Source organism: Heliconius melpomene, chromosome 10, assembly GCF_056956725.1.
Source record: "Heliconius melpomene rosina isolate 202511_hmr_F chromosome 10, ASM5695672v1, whole genome shotgun sequence".
NCBI lineage: Eukaryota > Metazoa > Arthropoda > Insecta > Lepidoptera > Nymphalidae > Heliconius > Heliconius melpomene.
In genome coordinates, this window is record NC_140398.1 from 14,523,017 (window position 1) to 14,545,765 (window position 22,749).

Sequence of the window (22,749 nt, forward strand, 5' to 3'; positions counted from 1 at the left end):
AAGCTTTTAATCTAAAGGGTTATTTATTAGGCCGCTATTTAGCAATGCTTTAAATATTACTTAACCTAGCCTTCTTCCTCCTGTCATTAATCCCGGCTATTGCCAGGGTCTGCCTTCCTACTCAACCTACTCCACTTTGCACGGTCTTTTGCGTCCTCGGTGGTTAGACCATTGGCTCTCATGTCCTGCATCACGACATCCAGCCAGCGCTTCCTTGGGCGTCCAGGAGGTCTCACTCCAGGAACTGATATAGCAAGGCACTTGCATCCGACATAGTTCTTAGGCCGGCGCGTGTTACTTAACCTAGCCTACTAGATGAAAATGTAGTAGGTACGAGTACTTGTGGAGTTCAAATGATCATTTCATCTACTTGAGAAAATTGTATTTTTGCCTTTAATTTAACTTTGCCATTGTCGACTGTACATCGAAACTAACAGTCATATAGAATCAACTATTATTATTCAATTACTATTGTATATTACAAATTACATTATTTTATGACGTTTAAGTAAGGATTTTTTTTTATCGTATTATTAATATTTTTAATTATTTGTGACATAAAACTGATTGTTTTTAATATATCTATTTTGGTAATCCTTTAAATGAAATGTCTTTAAGTAGCTCCTAATTTAATATGCATAAATGATAAACATTTATCTCTATAATTTTTTGTGTATAATCATTTTTTAATACAGAAGCCGTGATATATTATCTGTTTAAATGTAAATATGCTAGTTATGTCAATAATGTCTGTTAGTGTGTAAGTATAAGTTTAAAATTAAAGTAAGCTTTAGATGGATGTCTTTAAAAGTAATGGAAAATATATAAAAAATCAGATTTATTAATAATGGTTATAAATATATACATATAATTACTATTAATAAGTTGTAAGTACATACGAATTTTCTCGTTGCAAGACAGTTTTTGACTTAAAAGTTAGTTATGGGCTAGTAATTAACTTTTGTTGTTTAAAATTTATTTGAATTTTATTCTTCAGCTTTACACTTTTTTCAGAGCTTGGCTGACTGAGGGAACCTGATGTATAGATTCCCTATTCTCCTCTTTCTATTCTCAATCGAACTCATAATCATTGCGATTACACTCAAACAAAACATACATTTACTATTGTCAACTTGTAGATAGCAATTATTAAATTTGTTATTAGTTTATTGGTTATTTCTTATATTATATTATATTATATATTCTTTACATTAGTAAATAGAAAAAAAGAAATACAGTAATACATAATTTTAGTAAATTAAAAAAAATACACGGACCACACCTGGACAGAATGCTAGTTAAAGATAAAATATATAATAAAAACTGTGAAAGGAAAAAAAATGCTGAAAAACTAAAGTAAAGATGTTCGTTGTAGTTCTTCTTGCTTTAGTGGCAAGTAAGTGTATAGATAATATTCAAAATAAAAAAATAATCGATGTTACTTTACGTACTCTATTTACTCTTCTTTTTAAATATATAATACTAGCGGCCCGCTCGCGGTAACACCCGCGTGAACTATGTTATTATTAATTTCTGTCTCCATGACTACGTCCTAGTGACGTCTATGCAAAATTTGAGACTTCTAGCATTTGTAGTAACGAAGTTTCATACAAACTTTCGACCCCAAAAAAAACCCCTTAGAAGTCGAATATTGCAAATTCCCGTCTTAGCGAGCACCTACGTCCTATAAGTAACTCCTATGCAAAATTTCAGATTCCTAGCACATGTAGTTTCTGAGATTTCGTGATGAGTGAGTGACCTTTCGATTTTATATATATAGATAATTTTTCAGTCTGTGCTAGCAGTCCTTTGGTACCAGGGGACAACAGCCAGTATGTAGAAGGTGAAAGTAGATATATCTGGATGCCAAACAACGATGGAATGCCCGTACTTGTAGACCTACCTACAAGCTCCGGTTGATGAACAGGCCTTGTTTTTAGCTAGAAATGGTGCAGACAATCAATATTGGCTTTTTACTAGGTAATTATCTTGTTAATTTAGCAAGGCACGCAGAGGGAGCTAGTTTTAAGATTCTTCTCCATTTTCTACCGAATTCGTAATCGCGTTTTGCTTGGCGTCACCAGAGCGAAAAATAGGAATATTAAATATTTCGTGTGGGATTCGAACACCGTGGGTTCGATGTGAAAGTTCAAATACTGATATTTGAAAATAAAATCTTGACTATAATTATACATACATACGAATGTCTTACTTACCTACCTAGTTAGTGAACTCTATTTTAAAAATCATCCTCATCCAATAAATAAATAAATTATTTCCAGACAAAACCGCAACAGTCGCCAAGTACTAGTAAACGGTAATATTAATTCAGTAAGCAACTCCAATTATCGAGCAAACAGACCGACTAAAGTAATTGTCCACGGTTGGAACAACAATGGCAACTCTGAAATGAATCCACTGATCACATCTGCCTTTCTTGACACTGCAGATGTTAACGTTATTGTAGTGGACTGGAACCGTCTCGCTAACTCACTGTACAACACTGCAGTCAGGGGTGTCCCAGACGTTGGGAGAGAACTTGGATTGTTCCTCCAATGGCTTTTCAATAATGCAGGTGGAAATTGGAATCAACTACACTTGGTTGGATTCAGTTTAGGAGCTCATATCGTAGGAAATGCTGGTCGCACTATTGGAGGACGAGCATCCCGTGTAACAGGTACCAATGATTTTATTTATTTATTTATATTCTTTATTGCACAAAAAAGATAAAAAAAATGTACAATAGGCGGGCTTAACGCTAACAAGTATTTTCTACCAGCCAACCTGTCATGTGGGAGAACAAAAAGTGTAGGCGTGCAAAAAAAAAAAAAAATTAAAAATAAAATATCAATTTTGAAAATACATACAGATATATATAATAAATACAATATAATATATACAAACTAATAAAATATTATATATATATACACAAACATATATATACAGGGTGTCCCAGGAGTCAACGATAAAACGAAAACAGGTGATAGACCAAGTCGTGACAGTTATGAGAAAAATATAAAAAAAAATCTGTGTCATGTATTTTTCATATTATATTGATTTAAAAAAAATATCGGAAAAACCGACACCCTGTGATGATTTTTCAAGTCCTAAGACTACAAATATTACTTTTTTTTAATTTTTTTTTCTGTAATGTAATCATGAGTAACCCTTCTGTGAATTACCGTTTAAGATTGAACCATACCTGCATCAGTTTTCAATAAAATGCCGTGTTTTTGCCAAACATTAAATTCAAAACAATTAGTACACCCAACTTTAACCGACTGTACTATAAAAAAAATGTACTACACTGTTTTTGCAAGTAACTTTAAAAGTTGGCGCATTTAATCTGGATTCCGAAATGGTATAATACTTGCTGGATTACTTCTTTGTTGAAGAGAGAAAAATCTAAATACACGATAATCGGGATGACGTTCAACGTTTTGGTATCTTTTCCGATACATTCTAGCTGCAGCATTAGCATTACATAACCGTTCTCCATGAATTAAATGCATATTGGCAATGTGTCAAAGATCGAGTATATGGCCTGCGAGAGCCCGGACTCGAGCACTATCCTTATAAGTCCTGGGCCAGCCCCTAAGTCGGAAAAAGTTTGGACAGTATCCTGCGATCACAGACCACACCATTGACCTCCCGCCACTTAGCCCAGGCAACGCTTATCCGACCATCGAGATCGTGATGGATGCCTCCAGACTCGTGCATGACGGATCTAAGATACCTGAACTTTTCCGACTTAGGGGCTGACCCAGGACCTATAACGCTAGTGCTCGAGTCCGCGATCTCGCAGGCCATATACTCGGTCTTTGACACATTGCCAATATGCATTTCATTCATGGAGAATGGTTATGTAATGCTAATGCTGCAGCTAGAATGTATCGGAAAAGATACCAAAACGTTGAACGTCATCCCGATTATCGTGTATTTAGATTTTTGTCTCTTCAACAAAGAAGTAATCCAGCAAGTATTATACCATTTCGGAATCCAGATTAAATGCGCCACCTTTTAAAGTTACTTGCAAAAACAGTGTAGTACATTTTTTTTATAGTACAGTCGGTTAAAGTTGGGTGTACTAAATGTTTTGAATTTAATGTTTGGCAAAAACACGGCATTTTATTGAAAACTGATGCAGGTATGGTTCAATCTTAAACGGTAATTCACAGAAGGGTTACTCATGATTACATTACAGAAAAAAATAAATAAAAAAAGTAATATTTGTAGTCTTAGGACTTGAAAAATCATCACAGGGTGTCGGTTTTTCCGATATTTTTTTAAATCAATATAATATGAAAAATACATGACACAGATTTTTTTTTATATTTTTCTCATAACTGTCACAACTTGGTCTATCACCTGTTTTCGTTTTATCGTTGTCTCCTGGGACACCCTGTATATATATATATATATAAAAATAGCTACATATATACAACAAACCATTATATACATTTAAATGAATAATAGTAATTTATAAATAAATAAAAAATTATATAATTACATGTTTATTAAAAAAGGATTCTTTTACCCGGCGTTTGAATATTTTACGAGAGGGAGCTCTCCGAATAGGCTCGGGCAATTCATTCCAGAGTCGAACTCCTGCGACTGCAAAAGAGTTAGACATGTACCCAGAAGAATGATGAGGTGTTGACAGTAAAAGGTTTGATTGGGAACGTAAGGATTTATCATGCAAAGAGGAAAGGTAGGAAAAGTCGGAAGACAGATAGGTGGGGAAATTGGGATCAGAAAGGATGGAATAAATTATAGAAAGGACCCTACATTTTCTGCGATCGGCTATCGAAAGCCAGCCAAGCTGCCTCCTACAAGATGATACACAGTCATACTTGCGCAGGTTATAAATGAAGCGTATGCAGGTGTTCAGTATTCGTTCGAGCTTGTTTAAGAGATCTTTATTCATATCCAAACAGCAAGCATCACCGTAATCAATAATAGGAAGCAGCAAGGTATTGACCAACTGTATTTTCGTTTGCACAGGTAAAAAATTCTTTAGGCGCATCATTGAGTGCAAAGAGGCGTAGATCTTACGCGATATATCGGCAACGTAATTGCTCCAAGTTAGCTTGTCATCAATAATTACACCTAGGTCTTTCACGGTGTTAGTAAAATTTATGATCGTGCCATTATACGTTAGGTTAGGCAACTTATGTTTTTCATCATGATGTATGATTTGACAACGTTATGTTCTTTTTTGTTTTACACCTCTCTACACACAGAATTTTAACATTGTATTATATAATTAAAGTTATCAATTATCTTAATTATTGCTTATAAATAGTCCAAAAGACATTTAAAATTATTTAATTACAGGATTGGATCCTGCTGGTCCTGCTTGGTCAGGAAATTCCAATGCCCTAAATCGTAACTCAGGAGCCTATGTGGAATCTATTCACACTGACGGACGAATTCTTGGTATAATGGATGCTATTTCACACGCTGATTTCTACCCCAACGGTGGCAGAAACCCCCAACCAGGTTGTTCAAACAGCAGCTGCTCACATGGACGTGCCAATCAGTACTTCGCATCTAGTATAAGGACCAATCATTTCAATGGAAGAAGATGTGATAATCTGAATCAAGCTCAAAGTAATTCGTGTAACGGTGCCCAGCTACGTATGGGTAATGGAGATATAAGTAAAAGAGGGTATGTTTTATACAATGTCACATAATATTCATATTTTTGTGTGAGGTTTCTAAAATTTTTGTTTTTAATTACAGATCTGGGATATACGGACTGAGAACAGGAAACAGTTGGCCATTCTGATCGTGGGTTGTGTCTACAAACTCCTGAAGAAAATTGCATATTTTTTATATTTTTTATTTTTTCTAATTTATTTTCTCTTATTTTATATTAAACTAAAAACTAAATAAATTTGAAACATTTTTCTTTCTATGAACAATAAGAAAATACTTTGCCCCGACCTATTATATTCCAAAAGATAAATGTATTACCTAGATAATACAATGCATACATTTTACTGTCTTATTTAAGTCTTCAAACCAAAATTGCTTTTGATTTATGGACAGGAGCACCGTAATTTTTAGACTTCCGTACCATTTAAGGAAAAAAGGAACCCTTATAAGATCACTTTGTTGTCCGTCCGTCTGTCTCTCTGTCAAGAGGGTTTCTCAGGAACGATATCGAGTTGCATTTGAAATCGTATGCTCAGATCTACGGTTTATGTTTGTTTATGTTTATGGTTTATCCAAATTTATGATTTGACATCTGTAGATGTCTAATCTACCAAAGAGTATTAGCATTGACAAAGAGCATTAAGGTGTAAGTACTTTATTCTGGAATCGTATAATATCCAAATTGTTTTGGCATGATCTTGTTGTATACAGCTAGAGTAGAATTTCTTCCAAGCAGCCACTAACTGCATCCATTTGTAAAGTATTTCTATTGCTCTTTTTTCTTAACATGAGTTTCAGTGTATTTTGGCATCCAGCGGCATGCCCAAGTACTTTACTGTATTTGATCTCTTTTGTTGGTGAAGTTAATATGAATCTTGAGTCTTCTTTTAATTTAATCCTTCAAACTTTTCTCCAATTGTGTATTTTATTGAGAGCTTCTCGAATTTTTCTGCCTGCTTCTACATTATTTTTTCTACTGCTATTATTGCAGCATCACTTCGTCTGACTTAAATATTTATTGTCACACTGTATCTCGCACACATTAGGGTAGGTAGAGGACATTCGGACATTCATTTTCCACCGAATTCTGGCGTTAAACCAGACAAATAAGTTGTATGGTAGAATAAGATTTATGACGAGTCTAATAGTGGCGTGCTCGGCAGGTGGGGTATGGAAAATACAAATGTATGATAACTTGCACGATACCGGCGTATATTTCGTTTTAAGATAAGTGTTTTTATTTATTCCGGAAATAAATTTACAATTTATTAAATACTAGCGGCCCGCTCGCGGTTTCACCCGCGTGAACTGTGTTATTATTAATTTCTGTCTCCATGACTACGTCCTAGTGACGTCTATGCAAAATTTGAGACTCCTAGCATTTGTAGTAACGAAGTTTCATACAAACTTTCGACCCCAAAAACAACCCCTTAGAAATCGAATATTGCAAATTTCCTTCTTAGCGAGCATCTACGTCTTATAAGTAACTCCTATGCAAAATTTGAGATTCCTAGCATTTGTAGTTTCTGAGATTTCGTGATGAGTGAGTGACCTTTCGATTTTATATATATAGACTAGCGGACGCGCGCAGCTTCGTTAGCTTATTTAGGGGTGAATTCTAATAAACCATCAAACATGTGTTCAATAAAATATTTTTAAGAGTCGAAATTTCAAATTTTATAAAAATCGGTGGCGATTTGAAGATTTTTCAATACAAACTTTCAACCCCTTATTTGCTCCTTTAGGGGTTGAATTCTAGAAAACCATGAACATGTGTTCAATTAAATACTTTTAAGAGTCTGAATTTCAAATTTTATAAAAATTGGTGCTGATTAAAAAAAATCTATACAAACTTTCAACCCCTTATTTGCACCCTTAGCGGGAGAATTCTAGAAAACTATGAAACACGTATTCAATTAAATACTTTTAAAAATCTAAATTTCAAATTTTATAAAAATCGGTGCCGATTTAATTTTTTTTCCATACAAACTTACAACCCCTATTTCACCCCTTTAGGGTTCTAATTTTTTAAAAACCCTTCTTAGTGGATGTCCAGATCACAAAAGTAAACATCTGTCCAAATTTCACGTTTCTACGCACAGCGGTTACGGCTGTGCGTGCGTCTTACCTCAGTCAGTGAGGACAAGTCGTTTTATATATATAGATTATTATCTGATAAGATATTGCAAAGACTAACTAAATAATTCACAGGTGGCGTTGTTCACTTATATTAACGTTTGTCGTATAAGTACTATATGTATAATACCCATTATACCCTATTCAAGGAGCCGTGAGATAAAATGTAAACAAAGCATGAAAAGGTTAATTTACAGGTGATGGAGTTTTGGTTTATGTTTTAGTTTATATTACTTTCATAGTTAATGACTATGGAAGTAATACGCTAGCATAGTGCTAGCTATGATTAATTATATGATATTATAATATATAACAATATTTATACAACTTATGTAACCCTTTAAATAAAATGGAATATCATAAATGATTTAAATTATTTTCTTAACTTTTAATAATTATTAAATAGTTGACTAGACTAGTTTTCTTGTATCTACATTTCTCTTCTAAGCTTTTTTGTTTTGTTTCACTATAATTATAGGTAAATGCTTATCTAATTCCAAGTTACAAATGTATGTTAAGTTTATTTAAAATTATAAATAAATCGTTTTTTTTAATATTAGATTACTTGCAACCTTTATTATTATTCAGTTACTAGCGGACGCGCGCAGCTTCGCTGGCGTAATTAGGGGTGAATTCTAATAAACCACGAAACATGTGTTCAATGAAATATTTTTAAGAGTCTAAATTTCAAATTTTTTAAAAATCGGTGGCGATTTAAAATTTTTTCCATACAAACGTTCAACCCCTTATTTGCACCCTTAGTGGGTGAATTCTAGAAAACCATGAAACACATGTTCAATTAAATATTTTTAAGAGTCTAAATTAAAATTTTTATAATAATCGGTGCCGATTTAAAAAAAAATCTATACAAACTTTCAACCCCTTTTTTGCACCCTTAGCGGGAGAATTCTAGAAAACGATGAAACACGTGTTCAATGAAATACTTTTAAAAATCTAAATTTCAAATTTTATAAAAATCGGTGCCGATGTAATTTTTTTTCCATAAAAACATTGAACCCCTATTTCACCCCTTTAGGGTTAAAATTTTTCAAAATCCCTTCTTAGTGGATGTCCAGATTACAAAAGTAAACATCTGTCCAAATTTCACGTTTCTACGCACAGCGGTTACGGCTGTGCGTGCGTCTTACCTCAGTCAGTGAGGACAAGTCCTTTTATATTTATAGATTACCATATTTATCACGGAGTGAGGGTTTTAAAAGAGTCAACATAAGAACAAGTTGCATTTAACATATTTATTATTTTTTTTATTTTATATATATATACTTTATTGTACACCACAAACAGAAAGAAAATAAAGTTACAAATTACATCTAGTACCTACTTATATGCACCTAACATTGTGTGAAGTACAAAAAGCGGTCTTATCGCTAATTAGCGATTTCTTCCAGACAACCTTGAGGTTAGGAGATATAAAATTAAAAATATATATAGTGGGTGGTGCAAACAAACATTCATACTAAAATAATATTTTACCCTAATACATAATTCTATACATATATAAAATATATTAATGTCATATAATAACAAAATATATATTAAGTAAATGGAATAATCAAACGTCTTCATAAAGAACTGGTCTTAAAATAATATTCTATAACAGATTTTTTAAATATACATAAAGATTTGGAACGTCTAATGGGAAGTGGCAAGGCCATATATGGTAAACTTTTCTCTGCAATAAATCAATAGAAATAAAAAACTAAATAAATGTTTTAAGATACTTTGTTTTCTTTGTTTACATTTTTCTCAGACCCAAATGACTATATTATAAAATATCTAAAAGCATCCCTTAATTTTCTTTGTTTAACACTTAAGGTAAATAGTTTATTTTTTTAGGAATCGTTAAGAAAATATATATTTTTATTTCTAATATTAGGCGTGATACTTACTTAATCTTTAAATATTTATATAGAAAAAATATTTTTAAACTAATATATATAAACGACGGATTGTGCCTGTTTAGTATTTATAGCGAAAATTTTGCTATTGTCTGTTAATGATATTAATGACATATCGGAAGATTTTAGCATTCATTGCTATGCAGATGATAGCACAGGGGACGCTGCTTACTCCGGCAACGTAAGTTTTTCTCGGGAAAACGTCAACCAGTGCCGAAATAAAATTGTGTCTTTAGTTGAGGCATTCCTCGGAGCTATTTCTAAATGGGGTAAAAGGAACCTGGTCCTATTCAACCCTAAGAAGGTACAAGTTTGCGCGTCAATCACTAAAAAAACCCCATTGCTTGTGTCGCCAGTTTTCCAAAACACAACCCTTATATAGCCTCGCCCTACATTAGCCCTGAGCGTTCCCAAAGATTGCTAGTATTATGATCATATCAAGGAAAGCAAGGCCTCAAAGAATCTGGGAACATCAGTAAAACGAGACATTACTTCACGTCAAAACCAGGTTCGGCCCCATGTGGCCTACGGTGCTCTCGGCTCCCCAGTATCAGCTTATCGCACAGAACGTATAAAAAAAAGTTATAGCTTCTATTAGGTAATACGTACGTATCTATTACCTACATCTTTTAACCTACGTTTTCCCTTCGCATCGAAATGAATGATAGATAACAATCATAATTACAGATAAAACACAAAATAAATACAGCAGAAAACCTAAGCGCGAAAATTGTAACCATGAAGATTTTGGCGATTGTTCTCGCTTTAGTAGCAAGTGAGTAGTGAAAAGTTAATATATTTTTTTTAAAATACTTATATTAAATCGAGTTACACAGATGCCGTTGAAGCGCAAAGGCATAAAGATGTGTGTTCGATGACGGTTGTGAATTCGATTTCCACTCGGAGAAATTAAATATTTTATATTTTCATTTCTTTGTTCTGGTGACGAGGCAAAAGCGCAGCACTGTGTTCCGCTATTCCCCCAGAAGTCTAGTGTTTTAATACTAGGTTCCCAGGTTCCCTCTGCTAACCCTGCTATGTACAGGATACAGCGTGAAAATAATAAAAACAAGTTGCATATTTTAATTTCTAAAAACAATTAATTTCAGCTTGCTATAGCAGTGCGATTCCACTCGTACCTAAGGATAATAGTCATTATGTAGAAGGCGAAAGTCGCTATATTTGGATGCCAGACAACGAAGGCAATCCTGTGCTCGTGGATCTACATGCTAAAGTTGATGCATCCTTTGCCCGAAATGGTGCAAACAACCAATATCGGCTTTTCACCAGGTAAGTAATTATTAAATAATAATTGTATTATTCTAGTCTATTAGTACTTAAAATACAATCAATAGCTAATTATAACTTGTTTTAATTAGGATAAGAATTCTGAATTTCAATTTCTGACCCGAGAACCGATAACTACTCAACTTATAGTTAACTAATACCACTCTAAATTTGAAGCATTAAAACATATTAATGAACGCTAAATTATATTTGGGTTGACATTAATTTGTACATTTTACGATATATAAATATTTAACATGCATATTTTTTCAGGCAAAATCCTAATAACCATCAGCTATTGGTCAATGGTAATATTAATTCAGTTTGGAACTCCAACTACCGTGCCAATCGTCCCACGAAGGTAATTGTCCATGGCTGGAACAGCAATGGCAATTCTAATATAAACCCTCTCATCACATCTGCGTATCTGGCGGTCGCTGATGTCAACGTAATCGTATTAGACTGGGGCGGTGTTGCCCAAAACTTGAATTATCTCGCTGTGGCAGGTCAAGTTCCTAATGTTGGTCAACACCTGGGACAGTTTATAAATTGGCTGTTCAATAGTGCTGGTGGAAACTTTAATCAGCTACATTTGATCGGATTTAGTTTGGGAGCTCACGTCGTGGGTAACGCAGGGCGCACCATCGGTGGACGTGCCGCTCGTGTTACAGGTATAAAAATATATTTCTATATAAATATATACCTTGACATTTTTTTCCTGATTGCTTATTAAAAGTTTTTTAAGACTTTATTAAGAGTTATTATTCGTCGCTTTTTATTGAAGCTATCAGTCATAGTTCAATTAAAACGTCCTTTCAGTGAAATGAGAGGAGGTTTTAACGAACTTTAAAATATTTAATTAAATTGTATATTTTTATTTTAGGCCTAGATCCTGCAGGTCCTACATGGGGGGGAAATTCATTGGCTTTAAATCCTAGCGCCGGAAAATATGTTGAATCCATCCATACAGACGGACGTATACTCGGTATAATGGACCCTATTTCACACGCTGATTTCTATCCTAATGGTGGGAGGAACTTCCAGCCAGGTTGTGTTTCTAGCGCTTGCTCACACAGCCGCGCTTATGAATATTTTGCGTCCAGCGTGAGAACAAATCATTTCATCGGAAAACGGTGTAATAATCTCAACCAAGCAGAACTAAGTGCATGCAACGGCGCTCAACTCCGCATGGGCAATGGAGATATAAGTAAAAGAGGGTTCGTAATAATGATTTTACATATTGTTTTAATTAGAATATTATTATAATGGCTAATAAATAGAATAAGGATAAACAACTCCTACGTTGGGATTATTCTATAATTATTATTAACTGTAAGAATTAAAATGTAAGTTTAAATTAGAATTTAAGAATTTATTCATCAATCCATTCATCTACAATATATGTAACAATATATTGTGGTAGAGCAGTAAATAAATTATTTAATATTTCTTCATTTCCAGAAACGGACTGTACTCATTGCGGACAGGCAACAATTGGCCGTTCTAAAGATACCAAATACGGGCGTACCTTCATGCAATTAATGAATATAAAAATAAAGAAAAAATAATGTTTTACGGAACTTAGTGAGATTGTGTATCTATTAAATGTTTATTTATTGAAAAATATATTTTTTTTATTGTAACCATTTTTTTTCTCTAAGTACATGAAATTGAATATTTAATAAAAAAAATAATTAGCTTTCTAGTAAGCTGTGACATCTTAACAATGTCATTTACAAGTAATAGCATTTTTTTGTATATGCTGTTCATATCACCTCACATGGGAAACCCTATAATAATCAAATATATAAGAATATCGATAATAATATCGATATTCTTATATATTTGATTATTAATGTTAATAATGAATTACTAACCTACGTATAGATAATCGTAATTAATATTTTATCGAAAATTAACATATCGTATTTTACCTAATAATTAATCTAAACGCTTCCAGTACTCTTTATCAAAATAGTCTTAGGTATTTCCATTTTTTTTGTACAGGCTTCATAAAATCTAATAAGATATAATGTTACACAACTTACGAGTACAATGTTGAAATATTTATTCCATTCAACCAAAATTATACAAAAATTATAATAATAAATATAAACTAAACTAAATATAACTTAGTATATTTTTTAGTCTCTATCTCAAAGATTACTCATAGAGTTCTTCTAATTAAAAATCTAAAACTGCGATCGTAAACGCGACAGGTAGATTCGATTACACTCGGAGGAATGAAATATTTAATATTAACATTTCCTGTCTCCGAAAACAAGGCAGAGCGCAGCGTTCAGCGCCGCTCTACACGCAATACTTCAAGAATTTGGCGGAAAATGGGGAATGGAAGTATTCGTATCTTAATGAGAAATGCAATGACTTTATACTAGGTGCTTACCAAAAAAAACTTTGTGATCTAATCATATACGTATCTACGATCTGAATGTTTCGGTAAGGTAAGGGATTTTAGTAGATATATTAACGGTGACAATATAATTATATAAAGATTTAGTTTTGTTGTTAATCCAACATGGCTGCCGTAACAAAATGGCAGCATACATATTTTAAAACAACTATCCTAATATGGGTATCAAGTGAATGGGCTTAACTTGTAGAATACAATAAATTAAAAAAATCAAATCCAACATGGCCCCTAGTACAAAATGTGTGTTTGCGTACATATTTTATTTCGATCAACCGAATATGAGTATCAAAAAAGCAAGATTTTATTTCTTTTATTACTTCGGTGCTAGATGGTTACCAGGGTCTGATGACGGAGCTGGAAGATGTCCATAAGAATTCGGTAACTTCGCGACATAATTTCATCGAATATGGGTTTGTAGGATTCATCTTAACGAGTACTTTAATGCTAGATTGGATCCAGGTTATAAAATTTAAAGAGTCAATGCAGCAAAATCGATACATAAATTAATTTATTATAATATCATCACCATGCATAAATTTATTGATCTTCTATATCGCGATGACTTAGAAGCTTTATTTTTTTCTGTGTCGTAAGGCCTCCAAGACGTGTACTATGTTTCATATTCATTTTAACCTGATACCTCCAGATCTTGAAATAAACCGTCTTGGTAGATGGACATAAAGTGATCCTATGAGGTTTCTGTTTTCACCTTTAGAGGTACGGAACCTTAAAAAAGGAACAGCCGAAACAGGAATGGAATATGTTTCGAAGCCAGAATGGAACAGCTAAAACATGTTCCTAATTTTTACCGGAATCTAACGTCATTACTACTTAAATAATATATTTTCGAATGGAGCGACGAAATATAATTATTTATTATATTAATTGCTTTCCTTCGTGTCTTCTCCATACAAAATGACATTGGCGAAGTGATATGTGCTCAACTGGCACGCTAGAACCATACCATACCATGTTAACTGCTAGAAATGCTATTAAATATCACACACACTTTAAAGAAAGTGCTTGAAAGATAAAATAATTGGAAACTAATAATCATAAAATACATTTATACGAGTAATTTAAAAAATATTAAACTTCACAGCTTTATTTGTAACTTACATATTATTTTTAAAAAAATACTTCTGCAATATATTTTTTTTAATACGGATCGTACCAGTTAATAGCTTAGTAGAATCTAAAATATAGACAAATTTGAAGATTTACTCAAAAACCAAGGAAATGTACGTATTCTTCACATACATACAAGTGACTGATTCCGAAATCTATCGAATTTCCAAGCAAAATTATCCAAATTTTTATCTTGATCGTCATGGTCTCTTAATTATCCTGATTGATCATAATATTTTTAAAGATGTTTATTTATAGAATAAATAATATAATACAATTAATATAAATTGTACACAGCAGGGTAAGCAGAGGGAACCTGGGAAACTAAGATTAATTTGACAGCTAGTATGATATTTACAGATGGTATTTGTTCAGGAAAAAAATCTGAAAACTTGTAGAAAAAGTTGTAGTGAAATTTGTAGTTAAATTTTATAAAATAATACCTTTAAATAGCAAAAAATACGCATTTCGACACTAAAAGGGAATCAAAATTAATAGGGTACTTCCGGTTAATCTAGAATTATGAAATTTGGCAGCTAGCATCTAGTAGTACTAGATTAGGAAAAAAATCGTAAAACAATACATTTATGGTTACATACTAAAAATAAAATAAAGGGGGGCAAAATTTGGTATTAAAGCCGCTAGTTCAAGTGAGGTATCAGATGAAAGGACTCTGGATAAGCTGAGCCTGAATTTCAGAAATTTTTGTACGGAATATATTAAAATCTTGTTCGTTCCATCTTACTTACTTGCATTAACATTTTTTTTATTACAATAGAATTATTTCTATGAAATAAAATATTTTTTGAGGCCAGTCATGGCGCAGGGGCAATGTAACTCTACACGCGACTGGTTATGGATTCGATCCCCACTCGAGGAAATGAAGTGAAATTTAAATTTATATTTTCATATCCGCCGTTCCGCCACTGCTTCCAGAATTCAGTGGAAAATGGGGAACGCAGTGTCGTAACACCTGATTCCCCCTGCCTACTCTGATCAGAGCGGGAAACCGATTTAATTTTTAATTTACATAATGTAGAGTAAAGCCGTAGGCATAAATTAGATGCAAGTTATACGTATTTATCATTGTTGTTTTTGCTGATGATTTTTTTATTAATTATTGTATAAATTTGAATGATAGATTACGATCGTAATTACAGATAAATAGCAAATAGCAAAAAGAGAAAATGATAATCATGAAGGTTTTGGCGATTATCCTCACTTTAGTAGCGGGTTAGTAAGAAAATTAAAATCACTAAATATATTGATAATTTCCATAATATTAAATCGAATTGTATATATTAATACTGTGATATATCTCATTTTAGTTAGTTCCTGTAGTACAATTCCTCTGGTACCAGGGGATAATAGCCACTATGTAGAAGGGGAGAGCCGCTATATTTGGATGACAGGCAAGGACGATAAACCTGTTCTTGTAGATCTACAGGCTGAAGTCGACGACCAGGTGCTCTTAAGTGCCCGAAATGGTGCTGAAAACCAATATTGGCTTTTCACCAGGTAGTAATAATATAACATTTTTATTTTATACTTTTATTTAGCAAATCAATGATACTACAATCACAAATTCATAATGTTTCAATTAAATGTATATATTTTTCATTTCACTTTTTATTCTCCGGCATTAGATAAAGTTAAAAACAGAGAGAATCAATTAAGATTTATTTTTCTCATTTAACAAAATATACTTTGTAGCGTTATAGTCCGTCCGAGTAAACCCCAATGACAGTGTTCTTTCTAAATATTCCCTTCTATAAAGATTCAAACGTGCAACTATGGCGAACTACAATATGAATTTACTTCTCTTAATCCCTAGAGCTTCATCCATGTCCTCCGGGGCTTCCTCACGCTTGTACATGATCTTTCTCCAGTATTAACGCTACTATTTTCTGAAAGGTGAACCTAGGACAAAGCCACGTAGGGCTATATGAATTTATGATTTAATATTTTTATTACAGGCAAAATCCCACTAATCGTCAAATATTGGTAAATGGTAACATTAATTCGGTTTGGAACTCCAACTATCGTGGCAACCGTCCCGCTAAAGTAATTGTCCACGGCTGGAACAACAATGGCAAAAACTCTAATATGAATCCCCTCATAACAGCTGCTTTTCTAGCTGTAGCAGATGTAAACGTAATTGTGCTGGATTGGAATCGTCTTGCCAATTCACTTTACAACGTCGCCGTGCGTGGAGTCCCTGATGTTGGTAATCATCTAGGAGGGTTTCTAACTTGACTCTTCAATAACGCCGGTGGAAACTGGAATCAACTCCATTTGGTTGGATTTAGTTTAGGAGCACATGTTGTAGGAAATGCTGGACGTACTATTGGAGGACGTGCAGCGCGTGTTACAGGTATATATATATATATATATTATAGTTGTGCTTTGAAAACGTATGATGTAAGGCTTTGATAACTATTACAAATTTGTTTATGTTTATTATTTGTTTGTTCGTGATTGTGAATATACTATAAATAAATAAATATACGTTTTCAATTTAAGGCTTAGATCCTGCAGGCCCTCAATGGGGAGGAAATTCATTAGCTTTAAACACCAACTCCGGACAGTACGTGGAATCCATCCACACAGACGGACGCGTACTCGGTATAATGGACCCAATCTCGCACGCTGATTTTTATCCTAATGGTGGCAGGAATATGCAGCCAGGTTGCCTCACTAGTCTCTGCTCCCACGGCCGCTCTACCGAATATTTTGCTTCCAGTGTAAGAACAACATTTCACATTTTATTGGAAGACAATGTAATAATCTTAACGAAGCGCAGCTAAGTTCGTGTACTGGCGCTCAACTGCGCATGGGTAATGGCGATCTAAGTAAAAGAGGGTACGTAAAGTATATTATTTCTTTATACCTTTATTAGCTTATTTAATGCTTCGGCTCGGACGTAGTTCACATCCAAATATTTGGCATTGTATTAGTAAAAATTTTACTACAGTATAAATATAATGTAAATGGATTTGTTAGTGCAAAACATGTCCACATGAAATATAATACGACTAAATGAGATGAATACCACTAAAATAGAAACCCAAACTCTCTGCAAAATGATAAATTATTATAAAAAAAGGCAGTCGTGGCGCAGTGGCTGAAGAGTGTGACTGTACGGGTGAATGAATTATTATTTATTAATATTTTAATTTGTTCGCGCTTTGCCTTGTTATATAAGAATTGAAAATATTAATAATTCCCCCAAATTATCTCTGTCTACACTTCTATATGTGGGGAAAAATATTATATTACAGATGAAGCTAAAAAAAGCTTGAAACTAAAAAGAAATAAAAAAATAAATTATTCTTTTATAGATGGGGGCTTTTCTCTTTACGAACAGGCAACAGTTGGCCATTCTAAAGATGTGGAAAAATTAACGAACAAGAAAAAACCTCAATGAAAAAAGACTTCTTTTATATATAATACGTCTTATGTGTGTTTTTATTTATATAGCAAATAAATTATTTAAATTGACTTCGAGTATATATTTTAAAAATATATAGTTTTAATAATATCTTCTTCCTCCTAGCATTAATCCCGGCTATCGCCAGGGTCTGTATATATAGATATACTAGTGGGCCCGGACGCGGCTACGCCCGCGAAAATATAAGCTTAAATAATTTAAATAAGTTAATAAATAATAATAAGTGGAGATTTATTATTAGAAAAAATATCTGAGTATCCAAAATGAACAAACAAAAGAAGTAAAAAAAGTAACTGAAGGAAATTCTTAATATTAGAAAAAGTACCCAAAGTTTGCCGTGCGCGCGTACTCAACATTTTTCTATATTAAATAATTATTAATTTTTGCGAACAATATTAAATTAAATCCCAAATGATTAAAATTACGATATTTTAAGTGTATAACATGGGTATATCAATAATCGAACTGAGGTAAATTAATTACAAGCAGCAAATAATTACATAAAAAATAATAGAAATTTGAAAATATATAAAAATTTACAAAACCATCAAAGTCATCTTTCGCGTCGGTCATACTATAGGTACCACTCGTAGGCTAGGTCATTCCGAATCAGTGACATCTCCTTAATTATTTATTAGTATGTTATACAGTAAACTATAATTTCCATATAGATGAAATACTAAAAGTAACTATTATATTTATTTTCATAAGGATGAATATCAAATTATAGAAATCATCTAATTTTTGTTAATGATTTGTATAAAGAGATTTGTATAAATCTATATCGGCGCGCACCATGTATGCATTAAGCAAACTCACTGTGGGTGACGTTTTCTTAAAACAGCAAACTTTGCAAGCCGTTGCTTAGCAACGCGTAGCGACGATTGTTATTAACATGGCGGAATAAATTCCTTGTCAAATTAATTATTTTAATATATTGGTATATATCGAAAATACAGGGTGAGTCATATTGAACTTTCCGGTTTTGGAAGGACGTTGCACGAAGAAGGGAAGGAGTAGAAGGGTGGGGATGGTGTCATTAGACGCGCCATGACATGCAGTTTTAGTGTGAGCAATGGCTTGGTCGGGACAACATCGTGCGTTCGTAGTTGAAGAGTTTATTAAAAATGGCGGCTCCGTGATCACAACACAGCGTGCGTTCCGTTTACATTTTGCTATTGGTCGACGTGATCCCATTCCCACTGGACCAACAATCAGAAATTGGGTATCAAATTTTAGAGCAACATCATCAGCATTAAAAACAAGACCACAAGGCCGAATTAGGACGTCAACGTCAGCGGAAAACGTGGATAGAGTGCGGGCTTCAATTCAACAATCCCCTCGGCGTTCTGTTCGGAAACATGCCGCTTCACTAGGATTATCTTTCAGTAGTGTCCGCAGAATACTGCATAGAGACCTTAAATTTCACCCATACAAGATTCAGGTAGTGCAAGAATTAACAGTTAGAGACTTAGACACACGAACAAATTTATGCCGCGACATTCAGCAGATCCCCCGCACTGCTGTTTTGATCTTCAGTGATGAGGCACATTTTCACCTCGCCGGAACTGTCAACAAACAGAATTTTCGATACTGGGCTGAGAATAACCCACGAAACCTACACGAACGACCACTTCACAGCCCTCGAGTGACAGTGTGGTGCGCTATTGCAGAGTTTGGTGTGTGGGGTCCCTATTTTTTTGAAGAAGATGGTCAAGTCGTCACAGTTACCTCTGCTCGGTATTGCGACATGCTTGAAACTTTTCTGAAACCGAAATTGGAGGAATTAACGCAGAATCATGACAACGATAACATCTGGTTCCAACAAGATGGTGCTACAGCCCATACATCCAGGCGTTCAATGGAAATCCTGCGACAAATGTTTCCCGGTCATCTCATTTCTTTGCGAGGTGACGTTGGGTGGCCGCCGAGATCACCTGATTTAACCCCCTGCGATTTCTTTCTCTGGGGTTACCTGAAGGAAAAGGTGTACACGCATCGTCCCCGAACCATCGATGAACTGAAGGCTGCAATCACGGAAGAAATCAATGCTATTCCGCTGAATATGACTCGACGAGTAATGGACAACTTCCGGGAAAGGCTTCAGCAGTGTGTGGTCAATGGAGGTAGACATTTACAGATATCATTTTTAAAACCAACTAAATTAAAACTGCATGTTATGTGCTTTCAAACAATAAAATAATTTTTACTGCATGTCGCTTTGTTTTTAATACACACCTTATTGAAATCGGAAAGTTCAATATGACTCACCCTGTATTACAAATATGAGAAAAAAAAGTATCCTATGTTCATTCCGGTACCCTCATGTGTCTCTATATGAGTATTTTATCACAATTAAATTAGCGGTTTGGCCCTGATTGCGTAAAAGACAGACAGACAGACGGAGTTACTTTCGAGTTTATAATATTGGTATGAATTGAGTGTACTTAGTTATTAATTGCAATTGCTTAGGCCGCACCTGTAGCTCCTCTGGTGTTGGTACACGGGGTCGTGGGCGGCGGTGATCACTTACCATCAGGTGACCCGTACGCTGGTTTGCCTCGTTATTTTCTATAAAAAAAATAACTTAAATGATCTCTAAAGAGCATTATAAACGAAAATATTTTTTTATTTGTACAAGTATAAGTTTTAGACTTTGTGGGTAACCCCATTTCGATAAGAATATGTTTATTTAATCTTATTTATATTGGCCGAAGCGCACGTAATATTACATATTTTGAGACAACGAAGGCTACAGTTCCTAAACCCTGAGTCAGATTTTAATATGATTTTTAGTTGGATTTGTTGGAATTATATTTTTTTGTTATATTACAAATGGAAAAACCGTAAAACAGTTTTATTTAAATTTGCAAATGCACAATTACAAGGCCCCACGTACATAATTAGGTTTTAATATGATGGAAAATGACTTTAATCCATCTATCTGAGCCAATCAATCTTATCTTATTTGTGTATGCGAAGTAAACAAATAAGTGACGACATGATGTTTTATCAATAAAAGTCAGTCGACAGATATCGCACTATTTAAAAGAGTAATTAGGTAGCTATAAAATATTTGCGAAGACTCAATATTATGGATTATTATTTTACTTGAAAAATAAGGATGATTTCATCTTTGACAACCCCTGTTTGCGGCAGGAATTTTCCAGGCAACGCTGTTTTATAGTGTTCAGAAAAAAATAAGCTTTAATTTGATATATAATTCATTTAAAAAACACATGAGTGCAAATTATTAACTTTTAGTGACATATTTAAACCAGGCAACCCTAGACTTGCGGCAGACTGAGAGCTGGCAACCCTTAATTTTCCAATTCCTTATGTGATTTTCTTTCAAATGATGGGCTATTCATATAAAAAACGTATGAGTGCAATTTTCTCCAAAAACGAGTTACGAAAAAATGTAATTAAAGGTGATTGCGGCAGGATTCTTCCAGACAACCCAGGTGTAATCTGTTCTACTAATCATGTATTATTCATTAATATAAGTTTAATTAAGAAAACTGATACCTGCAGGTTTTAACGGTGGGATCTCAGGTTATATCAAAGGGACATCGCCGCACACGCCTCAGTAATAAATAACTTAAGTTTGTATAACAGCTGTATCAAAATTATATGCAGATTAAAATTTGAAAACCAATTTCAAAAAACCGCTAAAAATATTAAAAATCCAACCTTTTAGATACCCATCTGATATTCATATGAAACATCAAAGAGAAGAACTGAGACTAATTGACAAAAAGACTGACGACACAACACGTCGCACAGATAGAGATTTAACTTGATTGATAGCTTAATTATGATATATCGATACATATTTCCAAGATTTTTTTCGTCTGGTGGGTAAACAAGTGAAACAACACTATAAGTTGTTAATAAACACATCCAATCCTTTAAAAACACTAATTGTCACATTTTTTACTAATAATTACCAGATCTAATTATTCTGTTTCAGTCAGAAAGGCTAATATAACTTTGTCATTCTTCTTTTCTCGCTTTTTTTTCAACTTCACACTGCATTTTCTTTCTTCAACTATCCCGCATATAGGAGGGTAGGCAGAGGGAACTTAGTATGTGATACTCCATTCCCCACTTTTCGCCGAATTTTCTCAATTTTCAAAGCTCAACGTCGGTCTTTTGTCTGCTTTAGCTGAGGTCAATTAATTTAGGATTTACTGATAAATGTGTGAAATTATTGTAAGTGGCTTTTAGTGTAGTAGAAAAGCAAATCGTTGTCCTTCGACGAAGACTTATTAGTAGTTTTCCGTGCCTCAAAAGGTTGAAAAGGTTGAGAACGGTTATAGGATCTTTGTTTTCCGTCTGTCCGAATGTCAAGACCGTTATCTCGAGATCCCTTGGAGGTAATTAACTGAAATTTATGTTACCTTGAAGCAAAGAAAAAATCAAGTAATCCGACGTAAGAAGAAAAGTGCGAGAATTTACGCATCAGTTTTGGTGTATTTTGTGTATGAAATACAAATAAAGGGAAAAAAGCGAAAAGTGAAAATTAATAAATAGTTAATAGAAAAAAAAACGTTAGAGCTTTCTATTACTTTATTTCATACAAAACGACTGCATGTACCCACAAATTTAAGTTTATCAACTTTTATAAATTGTACTTCTCGGTGGCCTACAACCCTGAAATTGGTACGGAAGCCTCGTTGGGAGAGTCCGACTCGTATTTAACCGGTTTTTATTATCATTCCAACAAGCCAAGT

The 22,749-nt window shown here is 33.7% G+C and overlaps 1 protein-coding gene and 2 pseudogenes across 3 annotated transcripts; all 3 read left to right on the forward strand.

Annotated features, from left to right (window-relative positions):
* The first annotated feature begins 1,786 nt into the window (after nucleotides 1-1,786).
* Nucleotides 1,787-5,899, forward strand: LOC146535835 (pancreatic triacylglycerol lipase-like; annotated as a pseudogene). Its single transcript, XR_014878338.1, has 4 exons — nucleotides 1,787-1,980; nucleotides 2,283-2,677; nucleotides 5,338-5,671; nucleotides 5,746-5,899. The product of XR_014878338.1 is annotated as a pancreatic triacylglycerol lipase-like (transcript).
* A 4,463-nt stretch (nucleotides 5,900-10,362) lies between these two features.
* On the forward strand, nucleotides 10,363-12,621 carry LOC146535836 (pancreatic triacylglycerol lipase-like). Its single transcript, XM_085190743.1, has 5 exons — nucleotides 10,363-10,491; nucleotides 10,826-11,006; nucleotides 11,277-11,674; nucleotides 11,887-12,220; nucleotides 12,465-12,621. Exons 1-5 carry the CDS (start codon nucleotides 10,455-10,457, stop codon nucleotides 12,508-12,510), a joined length of 996 nt encoding a protein of 331 aa, XP_085046869.1. The 5' UTR covers nucleotides 10,363-10,454; the 3' UTR covers nucleotides 12,511-12,621.
* Nucleotides 12,622-15,757: 3,136 nt separating this feature from the next.
* Nucleotides 15,758-17,998, forward strand: LOC146535837 (pancreatic lipase-related protein 2-like; annotated as a pseudogene). The gene is made up of 5 exons (XR_014878293.1): nucleotides 15,758-15,795; nucleotides 15,891-16,080; nucleotides 16,539-16,936; nucleotides 17,086-17,424; nucleotides 17,904-17,998. The product of XR_014878293.1 is annotated as a pancreatic lipase-related protein 2-like (transcript).
* Nucleotides 17,999-22,749: the final 4,751 nt, after the last annotated feature.